At 43.2% G+C, this 18881-nt stretch overlaps 1 protein-coding gene and 1 pseudogene across 3 annotated transcripts in view; one reads left to right on the plus strand and one right to left on the minus strand.

Annotated features, from left to right (window-relative positions):
• The window catches only part of LOC123056117 (protein DEFECTIVE IN EXINE FORMATION 1-like), a 174656-nt pseudogene extending 167146 nt beyond the window's left edge, over positions 1-7510 (plus strand).
• Positions 4171-18881, minus strand: part of LOC123055192 (pentatricopeptide repeat-containing protein At3g09060) — a 34145-nt gene continuing 19434 nt past the window's right edge. The window contains exons 2-4 of one of the 3 annotated variants that reach the window (XM_044479173.1): positions 7657-8197; positions 7352-7503; positions 4171-4474 (exon numbers count right to left, since the gene is read on the minus strand). In XM_044479173.1, the coding sequence (XP_044335108.1) occupies positions 7685-8197 (513 nt within the window). In that variant the 3' untranslated portion in view covers positions 4171-4474; positions 7352-7503; positions 7657-7684. The other 2 variants (XM_044479168.1, XM_044479169.1) reach the window with 2 other exon arrangements.

Below are 18881 nucleotides of genomic sequence, written 5' to 3' on the forward strand. Positions count from 1 at the left end.
ACTCGCTGCCATGATAATCATGGAAAGAAAATTATGAAGTGCAAATAATCATGACAATGGTCGCACAACCCTGAAGACTGCCAAGAGTCACAGTTGTCTGAATATTTCGAAGCTCTGTCCTTTTAGTCATTTTTGGGTGGTAGTATCCCTAGGCTGTTCAACTGTTTCTGTGTGATCATCATGTTATGTGGGTGAAGATATGTTATGGTACTCTCCTTTGTTAGTACTACTTATGTACTTTCTCAGATGTATGTGTAAACTTGTGTATGTTGCAAGTGTTGTTATTTTGGTAGTCTTCTGTATCACTCAGGAAATAAAAAAAGGGTTAAACAAGTGCAGGCTTATGTACAAAAGCACCATTGTCGACGTGCAGACACCGCGAAATATCAGCAGAAAGTTATTTAGGCGTGTAGGAATGGGTGAATGCAGGTGAGAGGATGAACAGAAACGCTGGAGCTGAAGCTGCAGCTGCAGCTTTCCTGTGAAGCAGACTGAAACGCTGAAACTCCAGCAGTTTTGGTCCATTTTGTTTTGAAGTGTTCTTTACAAGCCAAGGGTCGTCCATTTTGGTAGATTCTGCATCGAAGTTTCCCGGGAATGTTGTTATTTCTCATCAGTTCTGGTAGTTTAATACAACCAAAAAGAAAAGTAATCTTCAGTCGCAGAGGTAGAACCTGGGTCTATGATGTTGTGGATGGATGGACTTCTACAAGTCCCAGACCAAAGAGAATTTCAACCGTACCTTGTTGCACTGCAATGTAAGCCTGTGGATCAAGCATTTGTGTGAAGAAGATTAATGGATGTAAATTTTATTATAAGTGAAATCAACAAGAGCTTAATAATGATGTAATATAACTAGAGCAAATGGCTGGACCAAAGGTATATTAAAACATCTATCACACATATATCTAGTGAAAATGTGACTCGCCAGAACTATAAGCATGTCATATGTTGCAGCATGACTATTTCATTAAACAACGGCATACTCGTTGCTGTGATAATCATGAAGGCAAAAAAATTAAAAACAGCAAGAACTTCACCGACACCTCTTAGAATCGTAGTTTTATGATAGCTCCTTACAGTCAAAGTTGCGACAAAAAACGAGTATCGCCTGAGATTCACAGAACAATCATGGGATCCATGTATGGCTTCTGCAAAATTGTCGTTTGGAACATCTGTTCATCTCTGATACAACTGGAAATAGCTTCGAACTTGTCCACATAGATGTCATGTGGCATTAGATATCAGCGATGCTAATACTTTTGCTTTTACCCTGAATTTCACTGGCATGTTAATTCTTAAAACCGCTGGAAAAACACCATACAGGGAGCACAATGCATATTTATTTAATAGAATGGTTACTACTCCCTCCGTAAACAAATATAAGAGCGTTTAAATCACTAAAGTAGTGATCTAAAAGCTCTTATATTTCTTTACAGAGGGGGTACATTTTATATCTGTCAACAGAGTAGCTTGGTTTTTAAGATTAAAATACGTTCAAATTATCTAAAGACGAAATAATCTCTCCATCATGCGCAAAAAAAAAAGAAATAATCGCTCCATGCTATGTAAAGAGTAGTGTGTTCGCTCAGTTTGACCACTGTAGTGATATAATGTGGTAAATCAGATAAGCAATTCAACTTTTCGTGTCCTTTTAGCAAAGATATGGGATTAAGCATGCTGGCTAGCTTTAAGCAGATTTGAGCATCATATCAGGAATCGCTTTCAGAGGAGTCAATATGCCCCCACCTCACAAATCCCAAGGAAAAATCATATAAGTCAAAATGCATCATAAAGTTGTATATCATGATATTTGACATTCCATATAAGTTGACGCCTACAATATATTCTGCTGGCCCAAAAGGCGGTTATGATAAGATGCCCTGGCAGAGGCCTACATGCACCAAACATGACTAGATCTTGTTCTCTAGGAATTGCGTATATAAATAGATGTTGGATGGAAGAAACACTGAGCGCCAAGAACTGAAGAGACCGAAGTTCAGTAATGCTAATGCATCAGCAGAGAGCAAGCCTTACATGGCTGCAAGGGCCTCATCTCTGATAGCCAGGGATGACTTGCCTATGTCTTGTTCCTCCCTCAAGGCTTAATTGGCCTTGGGGTGTGGTTTCATGGGCAGTCTCCTTGGCTAGCCTGAGTGGCTCTTGCCGCCCATGCTAGGCTGTCTCTTTCATAAATCAATGCATGCTGATGTTCATGTCCATGTTCCATGCATTGACAAAATTAGCTCGGTGCGGTTGTCAAGATGTACAAAATGGAGGATACCATCTTCTAACTCGAGGGGGTTTCGTGATGGTATAAAAAAAACATAGAAGAGGAGAAATATGCCCACTAAGCCTGGTTAGTTGTGCATAGTGTCCTAGCCATTGAGGCATTGACAATGACATGTGGCTTTCTGGCTTTACAGAACATCATCATCAGCAAATCTAACTTTTGGCCAGCTGATTCCCCAATATGCAGTACAGTTCTTCATCACTTTTTTCTAAAATCAGTACGCTTCTTTATTATTAGCGGTAAGTTGAACTGTTTGTGTATGATCATGTTATGACACTCAGCTAATGTTATGGTACTCACCTTTGTAAATGTTTATTTGCTCAGATGTAAGCTTGTGCCTGTTGTAAGTGTATCATGTTCTATGTTGATCCACACTGTGTGCCAGTCTTCTGTATCACCCAGGAAGCCAAAAAGGATTAAGCATTGCATTATTTAAGCTTGTAGGAGGATTTGGGTGAATGCAGGTGAGATCAACAGAAAAATCACAGCAGTTCATATCAAGCTCAGTACATTTTGTTTTCAAGTTCTTATTTGCATTGTGCCTCAAAGTTTCCCAGGAATACTGTTGTTGCTTCTCGTCAGTTCTGGTGGTTTAATGGAACCCAAAAAAAGTTGAAGGGGGTCTGTAAATTTCACGCACATCTATCAGGAATGCGTGGGTTCAAGTTTGAATTTTGAAACCAGTTGCTTTCCTTACAACATGACTATTTCACCGAACACAACAGCATACTCGCTGCCGTGGTAATCGTGAAGAAACAACATATATATACTGCAAATGTGAATGGATGGGAGTGTAAGTATACAGTTGGTTGCACAACCATGAAACTGTTAAGAGTAACAGTTGTCTGAATACTTCGAAGCTGTCCAGCTCTGTCCTTTCAGCCATTTTTTGGGTAGCAATATCCCTAGGCTGTTGAGCTTTTTCTGTGTGATCATCATGTTATGTGGGGAAGAGATATTATGGTACTCTCCTTTGTTAGTACTCCCTCCGTAAAGTTCTAAAGGCTCTTATATTTCTTTACGGAGGAAGTGTGTATTTTCTCAGATGTATGTGTAAACTTGTGTATGTTATAATTAAGTATCATGCTCTATGTTATTCATAATATGTGCCTGTTGTGTTGGCAGTCTTCTGTATCACCCAGGAAACAAAAAGGGTTTAACAAGTTCAGGCATTTGTACATAAGTGTCACTGTCACGCGAAGTATCAGCAGAAAGTTATTTAGGCCAGTACGAATGGGGTGAATTCAGGTGAGAAGACCAACAGAAACACTGGAGCTGAAGCTGCCGCTTTCCAGTGCAGTGCAGCATACCTTGTTGGTTGTTGCAACCCCACAAATGGCTCCTGTCGCTAGCACCTGTAAGCCAGTGGACTAAGCATTTGTAGTAAGAAGATTAACCGATGTAAAGGTTAAGTGGCATCAGAAAGACATACGTACAATGATTTATTATAACTAGAGCGCACAAATGGCTACGAATTACGATGGTTACAACATCTATCTATCAGGAATATATATATATATTCCAGCTGGTACTTTTAAGCCCATTTCTTTCCTTGCAGCGTGAATATTTCGTTAGACAACGACATATTCACTGCCATGTTAATCGTGAAAGAAGAATATCTCTAGTGAAAATGTGACTAGCCAGAAATATAAGCAAGTCCTATGACATACAGTTGATCGGGTCCAACGACTCTGAAGGCTGCCAAGAGTAACAAGTTAGAGCTTTGACAATGATACCAAATCAGATGGTCAAAACTTTTGACATATTGATACCAAGTTAGAGCATGCTTTGACATTAAAAGGAAATTTGAAGAAAGGAACATAACAGATTTCTGTGTGACAGATTATATTATGCTGATATATGTACTGCATAAAGAAGACCAAAATGGTGTTTTACTATCGATTTCCGTCTGCTGCTGATACAACAGTACAAGTTCAGAATTGAGGCCACTGCCATCTAAAGTGGCTAAAGAGAACCATCAGAGCCAAAGCATCCTATCCAGCACAGAACACAGAGTTAAATCATATCAGTGCACTCCACTGGATCCTCTGCTAGTTGATCTATAAAATGTAGTGAACTCATCGTATTTGAATCTGGTGTTCTATAAGCAGAAGAATGTGATTCCCAATCCTGATACATGTTGATCTGGTTGCTTTAGTGTGAACCTGAGCTCCATTTGGCCTGCACATATGATGCACATAATTATCGCTCCATTTGGTCATGTTTCCATCCTTTATTGCTTATCTAAAGACGAAATTATCACTCCATGCTGTGTAAAGAGTAGTGTGTTCCCTCTGTTTGATCACTATAGTGATAATGTGGTTAATTAGGTGGGCAATTCAACTTTCCATGTCCTTTTAGCAAAGATATGGGATTGATCATGCTAGCTAGCTTTAAGCAGATTTGAGCATCATATCAGGAATCGCTTTCAGAGGAGTCAATATGCTCTCATCTCTATAATTCAAAATGCAATATAAAGTAGTTATATATCATGATATTTGACAAACCATATACGTTGGCATCTAGAATATATTCTGCTAACCCAAAAGCCGGTAATGATAAGATACTTTGGTAGAGGCCTACAAGCACCAAACACGACCATTAGATCTTGTTCCCTAGGACGTGCACATATAAATAGATGCTGGATGGAAGAAACACTGCAAACCTATAACTGAAGAGACCGAAGTTCAGTAGTGGTAACGCATTAGCAGAGAGCAAGCCTTACATGGCTGCAAGGGCCTTATCTCTGATAGCCAAGAATGACTTGCCTGTGTCTTGTTCCTCCCTCAAGGCTATTGGCCTTGGGGTGTGGTTTCATGGGCAGTCTCCTTGGCTAGCCTGAGTAACTCTTGCCGCCCATGCTAGGCTGTCTCTTTCATAAATCAATGCATGCTGATGTTCATGTTCATGTTCATGTTCCATGCATGGAGAAAATTGCTCGGTGTGATCGTGAAGATGTACAAAATGGAGGATACCATCTTCTAACTCGAGGGGCTTTTGTGATGGTATGAAAGATTGTAAAAGAGGAGAAATAAGCCCACTAAGCCTGGTTAGTTGTGCATAGTGTCCTTGTCATTGACAATGACATCTGGCTTTCTGGCTTTACAAAACATCATCATCATAAAATCTAACTTTTGGCCAGCTGATTCCCCAATATGCAGTAGTTTCTTCGTCACTTTTTTTCTAGAATTAGTACAGTTCTGTATTCGTAGGCAGACTAGCAATGCAAAATATGTGAATGCAGGCAGTTCACTGTGCATAATGGCCCTATTTGGGGGTGCTCGGAAATTTACGATTTACGCATAGGAACAGAGGGTGTAACTAATATGTGTTATTCTTTATTTTTCTGTTACATGTGTCCCATGAAAAAGAAGTGGAATATATTTTTTTTAACCGGAGCCTCTCGGCACAATACTTGCTATTTGTTTGGGTTATTGCTTTTGTATTTTGGGTTTTTCAACCGAAGCCAGAAAGGGCACAAACAAATAGGAGGGCCATGTGTAATTTACACGCTTTTTGCTGTTAGGTTTTTCACACACAAGAAAGATTGGGTTTTAGCTCCATGGTAGCTATGAGTGGAGGTCAGAAAAGAAGAAGACGAAGAAATTTGATTGTACAGTTCACTTCTTCACATATTTGAGTTAGTATAAACAAATGTACAATTAGTCTGTTGTCACCACTAACCAGTATGAGGATTGATAAGGCTTTAAAGAAAATTGATGTTACATGCACACAATAATCATTGCATTACTCTGATGTGGATAGTGGATTATCCATACGGCTGTGCTGTGGGTGTGTAGATGCAGGAAGGATGCATTATGACGTTTCCTGACCAACACAGTGCAGGGAGCTGATCCCTTGAAACATCCATCTGAGCTACTGTCGGCCGAAATAAAGCCTAATTCTACCACTGGAAAAGAGAATATGGAGTTACCGAATAATCTGAACACCACGACAAAGAAGGTTGCTTCAAACAGCAGATAAAAGTGATGATCAAACGGGAAATGCAGAAGAAACTCATGGAAATGATGCGGGGACAACAGGAGAAGCAACTGTTGAAAATGATGAGCCTTAGACGAGGAAGCTAATGCATCATTCGATTTGTTTCGGGATGCAGAAGACCTCCCTCAAGAGTACAGTTATGATTACGATGTATGTTATCTCCCTGAAGAGTGCAGTTATGATTATGATGATTATGTTGACGATACCACGTGGGGAGACGAGGATTGTACAGAAACAAGAGCATGAGAAAGCGGAAGATTATGTGCACATATATGCTCACATATTGTCGACCCCAGTAAGAGAACCTTTTTCTACATATATTTGATGTTTGTTCTATTAATGTTCTTGAGTTGGTTACTTGGTTTGACATTCTTTCTACAGGTAATTGCAGACATTGACAACAACGGTGTACAAGAAATGGTTGTTGCTGTATCTTGCTTCTTTAGCCACGAGTGCGGCTGCTTTCTCTGCTACTAATGCATTTCGTACGTGTTGCTCATCAGCTCATGACATCGGGATGATGACTTATAAATAAGAATCTCTGAACGTCAGTTTATCTGTGATGTCCTATGTTGCATGCATGTGCGTCATTAATGCTCTCTGAGATTAATTTTCCAAAAATAGGACCCCTTTGTTCTCTCTTACCATGGACTGGTTGGTTGATGATGGTGCTTCGTAGCTAGTCTCAGTTAGATTGTGCATTTGCTTACCTGACTAATTTTATGCTTTGCTTTGATTGTTTTTGTTCTGCTTCATGCTTGTTCCAGTAATGAACCGAAGGTGCTAAAGCAGAAGCTAGGTGTTTGTTTATCTTGCTGTGCTATCTTTTGGATATGATTGAAATGTTTTTTTCTTAATGCAGAACTTTCAGCCACAACATGAGCACTTTCATTATATCTTGCCTGTGTTACCGTGGTGGCGTACCTTTTGCAGTCTAGAAGCTATGATAACGCATAGCATTTAAAAGAGCTAGGAAGGATTGACATAGGGAAATATATTGCAAGCATTATAGTTCTTTTTAACCTTGACACAAAACACGTTAAATGGACAGCAGACCTCGATTTGAGTATCGAAGACAGGAACTTCTGTGCCCATGCATATTCATCTCCAACTGTGGTTGATTTGGATGGTGATGGAAATTCGGACATCCTTGTTGGAACTTCCTATGGCTTGCTAAGTTCTGCTGTTGACGAATTAGATGACCAGAACTGTTGACACAAGATACCAAGTTAGAACATCATTTGCTACCAAAGCAAAAAATTTGAACAAAGTAACATAACAGATTTCAGTATACCAGGTGTTTTACTTGCAGTTGCTATCTCCTAGTGATACAACAGGACAGGTTCAAAAATGAGACCAACCAATATCAGCAAGAGAGCAAGATAAGGATCATCCAATCCCAAGCATCCTATCCAGCACAGAGCACAGCTGTGTCATATCTGTGCACTCCCCTGGACCCTTTCTGCAGAATGCCTTGATCACATTGGCGAAAACCATAGCATCTAAAGCGACTCCTTTCACTAGCATGTCATCAAACAGACTCAAAGCCTCTCGAACATTTCCGCTCCTAACCAACCAGAAAGCCAGATGCGCTACGGGCTCCGCAGGGTAGCCGCCATCGATGTGCCTGACCAGATTGGCAGCCTCGGTCCTCCTCCCAGACCTAAAGAGGCAATCGACCAGCGTGTTGTATGTGATTGTATCTGGGGTAATCTTCCCTGCGTCAACATCGGAGAACAAGAACCCAAGCTCACCCTCCTTTCCAGCACCGTAGAACTGATGGATCAGAATGTTACAGGTGACGGTGTCCGCCACAAACCCGTTGCAACTGAAGACGAACTTGGCGAGCTCAAACTTGCCGGCTCGGCACAGGGATGAGATCAAGATGTTGTACGTCTGCACATCGGGTGTTATGGGCTTCTTCATAGTTTGAAGGTTCACCGTTGTCTAACAACATGATTTCCAGGACAGGGTTGCCGTACCACTCTGGTGCGGAACGTGTCCTTGTGGACCTATGAAGCTCAGTGGTAACTTGATCATGATTGTCATCATTAACTTCCTCTCTACTCGGTGCAGGCACCACAGAAACATTTTCTTGTGCTGCGCTACTCTCTGGTTCGAGAAGAGTCATCTCATCAAGTTCCACTTTCCTCCCACTTACTTGTTTCGAGAGAAACTCTTTCTCCAGAAAGGACCCGTTCTTGGCAACGAAGATCTTGCCTTCGGATCTGAGGTAGAAGGTATACCCAATGGTTTCCTTCGGGTATCCTATGAAGACACATTTTTCCGACTTGGGTTCGAGCTTTTCAGGTTGAAGTTTCTTGACATAAGCATCGCATCCCCAAACTTTCAGAAACGACAGCTTAGGTTTCTTCCCAAACCATAATTCATACGGTGTCGTCTCAACAGATTTCGACGGAGCCCTATTTAAAGTGAATGCGGCAGTCTCTAAAGCATAACCCCAAAAAGATAGTGGTAGATCGGTAAGAGACATCATAGATCGCACCATATCCAATAGAGTGCGATTACGACGTTCAGACACACCATTACGCTGAGGTGTTCCAGGCGGCATGAGTTGTGAAACAATTCCACATTTCCTTAAGTGTGTGCCAAATTCGTGACTCAAATAATCCCCTCCACGATCTGATCATAAGAACTTTATTTTCCTGTCACGTTGGTTCTCTACCTCACTCTGAAATTCCTTGAACTTTTCAAAGGTCTCAGACTTGTGTTTCATCAAGTAGACATACCCATATCTACTCAAGTCATCAGTGAGGGTGAGAACATAACGATAGCCACCGCGAGCCTCAACGCTTATTGGACCGCATACATCAGTATGTATGATTTCCAATAAGTTGGTTGCTCGCTCCATTGTTCTGGAGAACGGAGTCTTGGTCATTTTGCCCATGAGGCATGGTTCGCACGTGTCAAATGATTCATAATCAAGAGACTCCAAAAGTCCATCTGCATGGAGTTTCTTCATGCGTTTGACACCAATGTGACCAAGTCGGCGGTGCCACAAGTATGTGGGACTATCATTACCAACCTTACATTTCTTGGCATTCACACTATGAACATGTGTAACATCACGTTCGAGATTCATTAAGAATAAACCATTGACCAGCGGGGCATGACCACAAAACATATCTCTCATATAAATAGAACAACCATTATTCTCAGATTTAAATGAGTAGCCATCTCGCATTAAACGAGATCCAGATACAATGTTCATGCTCAAAGCTGGCACTAAATAACAATTATTGAGGTTTAAAACTAATCCCGTAGGTAAATGTAGAGGTAGCGTGCCGACGGCGATCACATCGACCTTGGAACCATTCCCGACGCGCATCGTCACCTCGTCCTTCGCCAGTCTCCGTTTATTCCGCAGCTCCTGTTTTGAGTTACAAATATGAGCAACGGCACCGGTATCAAATACCCAGGAGCTACTACGAATACTGGTAAGGTACACATCAATAACATGTATATCACATATACCTTTGGTGTTGCCGGCCTTCTTTTCCGCTAAGTACTTGGGGCAGTTCCGCTTCCACTGACCGTTTCCCTTGCAATAAAAGCACTCAGTCTCAGGCTTGGGTCCATTCTTTGGCTTCCTCCCGGCAGCTTGCTTACCGGGCGCGGCAACTCCCTTGCCGTCCTTCTTGAAGCTCTTTTTACCCTTGCCCTTCTTGAACTTAGTGGTTTTATTCACAATCAACACTTGATGTTCCTTTTTGATCTCCACCTCCGCTGATTTCAGCATCGAATATAACTCAGGAATGGTTTTCTCCATCCCCTGCATATTGAAGTTCATCACAAAGCTCTTGTAGCTAGGTGGAAGCGACTGAAGGATTCTGTCAACAACCGCGTCATCCGGGAGATTAACTCCTAGCTGAGACAAGCGGTTGTGCAACCCAGACATTTTGAGTATGTGTTCGCTGACGGAACTATTCTCCTCCATCTTACAACTGTAGAACTTGTCGGAGACTTCATATCTCTTGACCCGGGCATGAGCTTGGAAAACCATTTTCAGCTCTTGGAACATCTCATATGCTCCGTGCTGCTCGAAACGCTTTTGGAGCCCCGGTTCTAAGTTGTAAAGCATGCCGCACTGAACCAGGGAGTAATCATCAGCACGAGTTTGCCAGGCGTTCATAACGTCTTGGTTTGCTGGGACGGGTGCTTCACCTAGCGGTGCTTCCAGGACATATGCTTTCTTGGCAGCTATGAGGATGATCCTCAAGTTCCAGACCCAGTTCGTATAGTTGCTACCATCGTCTTTCAGCTTGGTTTTCTCTAGGAACGCGTTGAAGTTGAGGTTGACATTAGTGTGGGCCATTTGATCTACAAGACATATTGTAAAGGTTTTAGACTAAGTTCATGATAATTAAGTTCATCTAATCAAATTATTAATGAACTCCCACTCAGACAGACATCCCTCTAGTCATCTAAGTGATACATGATCCGAGTCAACTAGGCCGTGTCCGATCATCACGTGAGACGGACTAGTCATCATCGGTGAACATCTTCATGTTGATCGTATCTGCTATACGACTCATGTTTGACCTTTCGGTCTCTTGTGTTCCGAGGCCATGTCTGTACATGCTAGGCTCGTCAAGTCAACCTAAGTGTATTGCGTGTGTAAATCTGGCCTACACCCGTTGTATGCGAACGTTAGAACCTATCACACCCGATCATCACGTGGTGCTTCGGAACAACGAACCTTCGCAACGGTGCACAGTTAGGGGGAACACTTTCTTGAAATTTTAACGAGGGTTCATCTTATTTTTGCTACCGTCGTTCTAAGCAAATAAGATGTAAAAACATGATAAACATCACATGCAATCAAATAGTGACATGATATGGCCAATATCATCTTGCTCCTTTTGATCTCCATCTTCGGGGCGCCATGATCATCATCGTCACCGGCATGACACCATGATCTCCATCATCATGATCTCCATCATCGTGTCTTCATGAAGTTGTCTCGCCAACTATTACTTCTACTACTATGTCTAACGGTTTAGCAATAAAGTCAAGTAATTACATGGCGTTATTCAATGACACACAGGTCATACAATAAATTAAGACAACTCCTATGGCTCCTACTGGTTGTCATACTCATCGACATGCAAGTCGTGATTCTTATTACAAGAACATGATCAATCTCATACATCACATATATATCATTCATCACATCCTTCTGGCCATATCACATCACATGACACTTGCTGCAAAAACAAGTTAGACGTCCTCTAATTGTTGTTGCAAATTTTTACGTGGCTGCTATAGGTTTCTAGCAAGAACGTTTCTTACCTATGCCAGAACCACAACGTGATATGCCAATTTCTATTTACCCTTCATAAGGACCCTTTTCATCGAATCCGATCCGACTAAAGTGGGAGAGACAGACACCCGCTAGCCACCTTATGCAACTAGTGCATGTCAGTCGGTGGAACCTGTCTCACGTAAGCATACGTGTAAGGTCGGTCAGGGCCACTTCATCCCACGATGCCGCCGACTCAAGATAAGACTAGTAACGGCAAGAAAATTGACAAGATCCACGCCCACAACAACTTGTGTTCTACTCGTGCATAGAAACTACGCATAGATCTAGCTCATGATGCCACTGTTGGGGATCGTTGCAGAAATTTAAAATTTTCTACGCATCACCATGATCAATCTATGGAGTCATCTAGCAACGAGAGAGAGAGAGGAGTGCATCTACATACCCTTGTAGATCGCGAGCTAAAGCATTCAAGAGAACGGGGTTGATGGAGCCATACTCGTCGTGATCCAAATCACCGATGATTCTAGCGCCGAACGGACAGCACCTCCGCTTTCAACACACGTACGGTTGGGAGAGACGTCTCCTCCTTCTTGATACAGCAAGGGGAAGGAGAGGTTGATGAAGATCCAGCAGCACGACAGCGTGGTGGTGGAAGCAGCGGGGATCTCGGCAGGCTTCGCCAAGCTCAGCGAGAGGGAGAGGTGTTACGGGGGGAGAGGGAGGCGCCAGGGGCTTGGGTGCGCAGCCCTCCCTCCCCCCCCTCCTTATATAGGGGCCCTGGGGGGCGCCGGCCCCCTAGAGATCCAATCTCAAGGGGGGTGGCGGCCAAGGGGGGGAACTTGCCCCCCAAGTCAGGTGGGGCGCCCCCACCCCGAGGGTTTCCAACCCTAGGCGCAGGGGGAGGCCCATGGGGGACGCACCAGCCCACCAGGGGCTGGTTCCCTTCCCACTTCAGCCCATGGGGCCCTCCGGGATAGGTGGCCCCACCCGGTGCACCCCCGGGACCCTTCCGGTTGCCCCGGTACAATACCGGTGACCCCGAAACTTTCCCGGTGGCCGAAACTGGACTTCCTATATACAAGTCTTTACCTCCGGACCATTCCGGAACTCCTCGTGATGTCCAGGATCTCATCTGGGACTCCGAACAACTTTCGGGTTACCGCATACTAATATCTCTACAACCCTAGCGTCACCGAACCTTAAGTGTGTAGACCCTACGGGTTCGGGAGACACGCAGACATGACCGAGACAACTCTTCGGTCAATAACCAACACCGGGATCTGGATACCCATGTTGGCTCCCACATGCTCCTCGATGATCTCATCGGATGAACCACGATGTCGAGGATTCAAGTAATCCCGTATACAATTCCCTTTGTCAATCGGTACGTTACTTGCCCGAGATTCGATCGTCGGTATCCCAATACCTCGTTCAATCTCGTTACCGGCAAGTCACTTTACTCGTACCGTAATGCATGATCCCGTGACCAACCACTTGGTCACATTGAGCTCATTATGATGATGCATTACCGAGTGGGACCAGAGATACCTCTCCGTCATACGGAGTGACAAATCCCAGTCTCGATCTGTGCCAACCCAACAGACACTTTCGGAGATACCTGTAGTGCACCTTTATAGCCACCCAGTTATGTTGTGACGTTTGGTACACCCAAAGCATTCCTACGGCATCCGGGAGTTGCACGATCTCATGGTCTAAGGAAATGATACTTGACATTAGAAAAGCTTTAGCAAACGAACTACACGATCTAGTGCTATGCTTAGGATTGGGTCTTGTCCATCACATCATTCTCCTAATGATGTGATCCCGTTATCAATGACATCCAATGCCCATGGTCAGGAAACCGTAACCATCTATTGATCAACGAGCTAGTCAACTAGAGGCTCACTAGGGACATATTATAGTCTATGTATTCACACATGTATTACGATTTCCGGATAACACAATTATAGCATGAATAATAGACAATTATCATGAACAAGGAAATATAATAATAACCATTTTATTATTGCCTCTAGGGCATATTTCCAACAAATTGTCGAACATGTCGAATATATGCCCAGTTTGCCGAATTTTAGCCGAACTTTGCTGAATACTCTTTTAAAAAAAACATAAACAGCGTCTGGGGGGCGGCCCTGGGGTCGGCGGCTGGGAACCCACTCGCCCCAGGCTGATTTTTTGCGCCGGCTCGCCCTCAGGCGGCGATTTACGCGGCCAACGGCTGGAGATGCTCTAAGTTTGGTTCGCTTCACTGTTTTGTTCTAGTCATTAAACTAGCAACCGAAAAAGCACACAAGTATTCATTTTTTTCTAGTTATTAAACCAACAACAAAAAAAGCACACAAGTAGTCTTTTTTTACTGGATGTGATTGTTTAGCGTTTTTTTTGTGTGTAACACATTCCCCTACAGGGGGTGTTGTGAAGGTGCCGCGGCCGGCGGTGCTGCGAGCCGTGCTGCAGCCGTCTTGCGATATGCCGGCGGTGCTACTATGGATGTTGCGTATGCTGCGAGCGATGTTGCTTAGGGATGACCCCATGCTGCAAAACGTGCTGCGACGCTAGAGCGGTGCTGGTATGGATGTTGCGTGTGCTACGAGCCGATGTTGCCTAGGGATGCCCCCATGCTGTAAACTGTCTTGTGACGCCAGACAGTGTGGTGATACAGTGCTGTAGGTTGTGAGGGAGGTGCTATGACGACCGATGGTGTTGTGACAGCCGAGGGGACACATCGGTGTTGTCCTCTGCGAGAAGATGCTCACAGCGAGGCGACGAGCGAGTCATTGGCGGACTGCCGGCGTACAATCTGATGGCTGTGATTGAGCGCATCCAAGGGCTGACGAGGCGGCTGTTTTTGGTTGGCTACAGCCACTTGGTGCCTAGCACTAGCCTCATAAGTCATACATAGAGTGAACACACACCATTGCACAAATCTATTAAGCTCCAGTCGTCGATAGGTGGTTCATGAACATGGTTCTAATTTTTATTACCTTTAGTGTTCTCTGTATTGCCATTAGTGATCATAGATAGATTGGAAGTTTGTCTTGAAAAAAAATGTTGAGCTGTAGTACATGAAGAAGCGAGCGACAACCGCCAGTAATCGTTTGGTTGATTCCACATAATCACCAACGAATCGGCCGATCAACCAAACAACACGGACGCAACCAACATGCCTTCCAAATTACTATGAAATTTGTACCACGTCAAATGAGATCCCTGTTCAGTTTATCAAACGAAGAGATTCCCCGGTGGCTGGATGATCGGATCCATGATCGAGGCGCGACTCGTGAGGCGTGTACGAATCTACCATTTCGTGCCGTCGCCCCGGCCGGCCGGAAGACGGCCGGCATCTGGTGCCTCCACCTTGTTGCCATGGCCACAGTACACCCGCCAAAGGCACACCGGCCTTTGTAAACTTCGCCGTTCTTGTCCACTTGCAATTTGCAAGGACCCGCGAGTGCCAGCCAGCGCCATGCATGCAGCCATATCGATATCCCGGGCTCCTTAATTCACGTCAGTAAAATGAAAATCAGAGGTCTCAGTTCAGCACACCGGGGTTCAGTGAGTTGTGCCACAAAGTTCCTTGCCATGGCCGTTGCCGCTGGAGCTCGGCTGGGACGCGTCGACCGACCCGTGCGACGGCAGCACCTCGAAGTGGGGAGAGACCGTCAGGTGCTTCGAAAACGGCGCGAGTGACGCCGGCCTGATCAAGGCTATCGATCTCCAGTCCCTGGGCCTCAACGGCACCATCGACGCGGAGCTGCTCTGCGCCGCGCCGGCGCTCCGCGTGGTGAGCCTGCAGAACAACACGCTGCGCGGCGGCCTCCCCGCCAGCGTCTCGGCCTGCTCGGAACTCACCCACCTCTACGTAGACCACAACTGGCTCTCCGGCGCCCTGCCGAGCTCCCTCGGCAACCTCTCGGGAAGCTCCACGCGCTCGACGTCTCAAGGAACGACTTCTCCGGCGAGATCCCCGCCGGACTCAGCCACCTTCACGGCCTCATAAGGTTCAACGCCGACGACAACCACTTCCAAGGCACCATTCCTGATTTCGACCTCGCCAGGTTCGAGAGCTTCGATGTGTCCAACAACAACCTTACCGGACCTATCCCCAAGAGCACCGGACAATTCCGCGGCGACAGCTTCGCGGGCAACGCCCCCGGCATGTGCGGCGAGCCTGTGTTCTCTCCGTGTCCCTTTGAGGAAAGCAAATCAAGGAAGACGCTTGCATGATTGTGATCCATCTGATGTGATTTTTATTATGTGTTTGTTGCGGTGATGAATTTTATCTGATAATCATGGACTTTTGGGATGAATAGTATCATGTGTTGAAAAGCCACACATTTGTCTTTTTTGCACAGCCCTCATTTGGACGTATTTCGTCCTGAAAATTTACACACATGTGTATTATGCCTCCTTGTATGTATTTTTTTTAAATATAAAATGAATTTTGATTTTTTTTTAAAACGGCCTCCATGGAGGCCAAGCTCCAAAAGCAATTTTCACTTGCACATCAGTTTTTGTATACAGTGTCATATCTTGTATTTTTAAAATCCAATATTTTACTTTGGTTCTTCAACATTTGGCCTACTTAAGCCACATAGTCACAATAATCCAAGTTTTAGATGGTTTTTTTTTCATGATTTCAATCTGTTCTTGAATGTTGTTTTGCCTATTGCTTTGCACAGTGACCAAGTTGGAATCTGAGTTTTCTATATGCATCGACATATATAGATCACTGATTAGCCTTTTTGTTCTCAAATAGCAATTGGTATATTTTCATTACCAAAGGCATTTACCATGTTATATGCTATATTTTGCTTCCAACTACCAATTATTATAGAGTAAACAATACTAAGATTCAGAGGAGGGATGTAAATATACCAAAAAAGGATGGATATCATGTTTTTCTTTTAACCTGAATTTCACTCAAATATATGGTCGCATATAGATATCATGTTGCATTATAGAGTAAACTGTCTTTAGTAATTGGTCTGTGTCATGCGTACTTGATCATTCCATGTATCCATCCTTTTTTGCTTATCTATAAAGATGAAACTATCACTCCATGCTCTGTAAACAGTAGTGTGTTCCCTCTATTTGATCACTAAAGTGATAATGTGGTAAATCAGATAAGCAATTCAACTTTCTATGTCCTTTTAGAAAAGATATGGGATCATGCTAGCTAGCTTTAAGCATATATGAGCATCATATCAGGAATTGCTTTCAGAGGAGTCAAAATGCTCTGATCTCGCCAATCCTAAGGAAAGAAAAACATATAATTCAAAATGCAACATAAAGTTGCATATCATCATATTTGACATTCCATATAAGTTGACATCTAGAATATATTCTGCTAGCCCAAAAGGCGGTAATGATAAGATAATGTGGTAGAGACCTAGCTATATGCACAAAACACAATTAGATCTTGTTCTCTAGGACGTGCGTATATAAACAGATGCTGGAAGGAAGAATTACTGCAAATCAATGACTGAGGAGAGGAGACCTTGCAAAGATGGATCCCGTTTGTTTACACATGGCCCTCCTATTTGTTTCATAAGCACGTCCTAGAGAACAAGGTCTAATCGTGTTTTGTGTCATAAGGTAGCATATTTGTAACTCTGAAACAAAAGCAATCTTTGGTCAATAGTTTGAAAAATTCATATAAACACTAGTGTAACAACCCTGCAAAGGCATGCATGTGCATTGTAATGCAAGACTACAAGCTTTTTTTGTTTTAGGGAAGCAAGACTACAAGCTTGGGCAACAAATTTTGGGTTCACACGCTTATCCCGGTGGGCCGATGATGACCGGCTCCCCTGGCCCAATTTTTTTAGGAAGTCGATCCAGAGAGGGAGATCCTATTTCACGCGTGGGCCGCTGTGTAGCGACCTAGCGTGCACCCCCTACTCACCTAGCGTGTGTTTTTGGGACGCCAATATGGGGTCGCGGCGCTCCTGATTTTCGTTTCTTTTTGTTACTTTCCTTTTTCTCTATAAAATTGTTCAGGATTTAAAAATTGTTCTAAATTTCAAATAATGTTTGAGATTTAAAAAATATGTTCAAGAGTTTGAAAATTGTTCGCGAATTCAAAAAAATATTCTTGCATTTAAAAGAGGTTCTCGGAATTGATTTGTTTCAAAAAATATTATTGAATTTAAAATGTTCAAAAATTCAACAAATGGTCATGATTTTGAACAAATGTTCGCGGTTCAAAAAGGCTCACAAAAATAAAATAAAATGTTCATGAATTACAGAAACAATTCATTGATTGAAAAAATGTTTGCTGACTCATGAATTCAAAAAAGTTCATGCGTTACCAAAAAAAGTTCGCCAAACAAAATATGTTCATGAATTTTAAAAATACCTCCCCAAAAAATTTAGTCGATTCAAAAAATGTACATGAGTTTTGAGAAAATATTCATAGTTTAAAAAAAGTTCGCGAATTTAAGAAAAAAAATCATGAATCCGGAAAATGCTCAAGAATCTGTACTAAAGGTTCGCAAATTTGAAAAATATCATGACTTCGAAAAAATGTTTACAAATATGAAAGATGTTCACAAAACGAAAAAGGGGAAATAAAAAATTGAACATGGAAAAAAAGAAAGGAAAGAACAAAAATGAAAAAAGAAAAGAAAAAACACAAAAAGGAGAAAAAAACGGTCTACAAATGTTCTAGAACCTTTTCAAAACCGGGAAAAAGCTAGTTGGGCCGGCCCAAAAATGTACGTGCAGGAGCTGGGGGTGCGCGCGTGGTCGCTAACGAGCGACCCGCGCGCCAAATAGGGTTGGCCATCCAGAGAACCCATCAGCCTTGATTGGCCGGACCAGTGTCCCAATGGGTAACATTGGCCCATTCCCATCGTGAGCTGTGGGCATCATATTCTATGCTAACATATCCTCAGTCACTGTGTGCTGTTGTTTGGCCGTCTTCTGTATCACTCAGAAAGGAGAAAAAAAGGATTAAACAAGTCTTGTATTATTTAGGCTTGTGAGAATTGGGTGAAATGCAGGTGAGAAGATCAACATAAACACTGGAGCTGAAATTGCAACTTTCCTGTGAAACAGACTGGAACTCTGAAGCTGCAGTAGTTTGTATCAACCTCAGTACATTTTCTTTTCAGGTTCTTTTCTTCTTTACTGTACATTGTTTCCTTTGTGGCAATTTTGATTTTGCATCAAAGTTTTCCATGAATGTTGTTGTTACTGCTCATCAGCTCTGGCGATCGATCCTTGCTGCTAAGGGGCCCATCCCGTGCAATCGTGTATACACCTTGCTCCGGT

Source organism: Triticum aestivum, chromosome 2D (genome assembly GCF_018294505.1).
Source record: "Triticum aestivum cultivar Chinese Spring chromosome 2D, IWGSC CS RefSeq v2.1, whole genome shotgun sequence".
Taxonomy (NCBI): Eukaryota; Viridiplantae; Streptophyta; class Magnoliopsida; order Poales; family Poaceae; genus Triticum; species Triticum aestivum.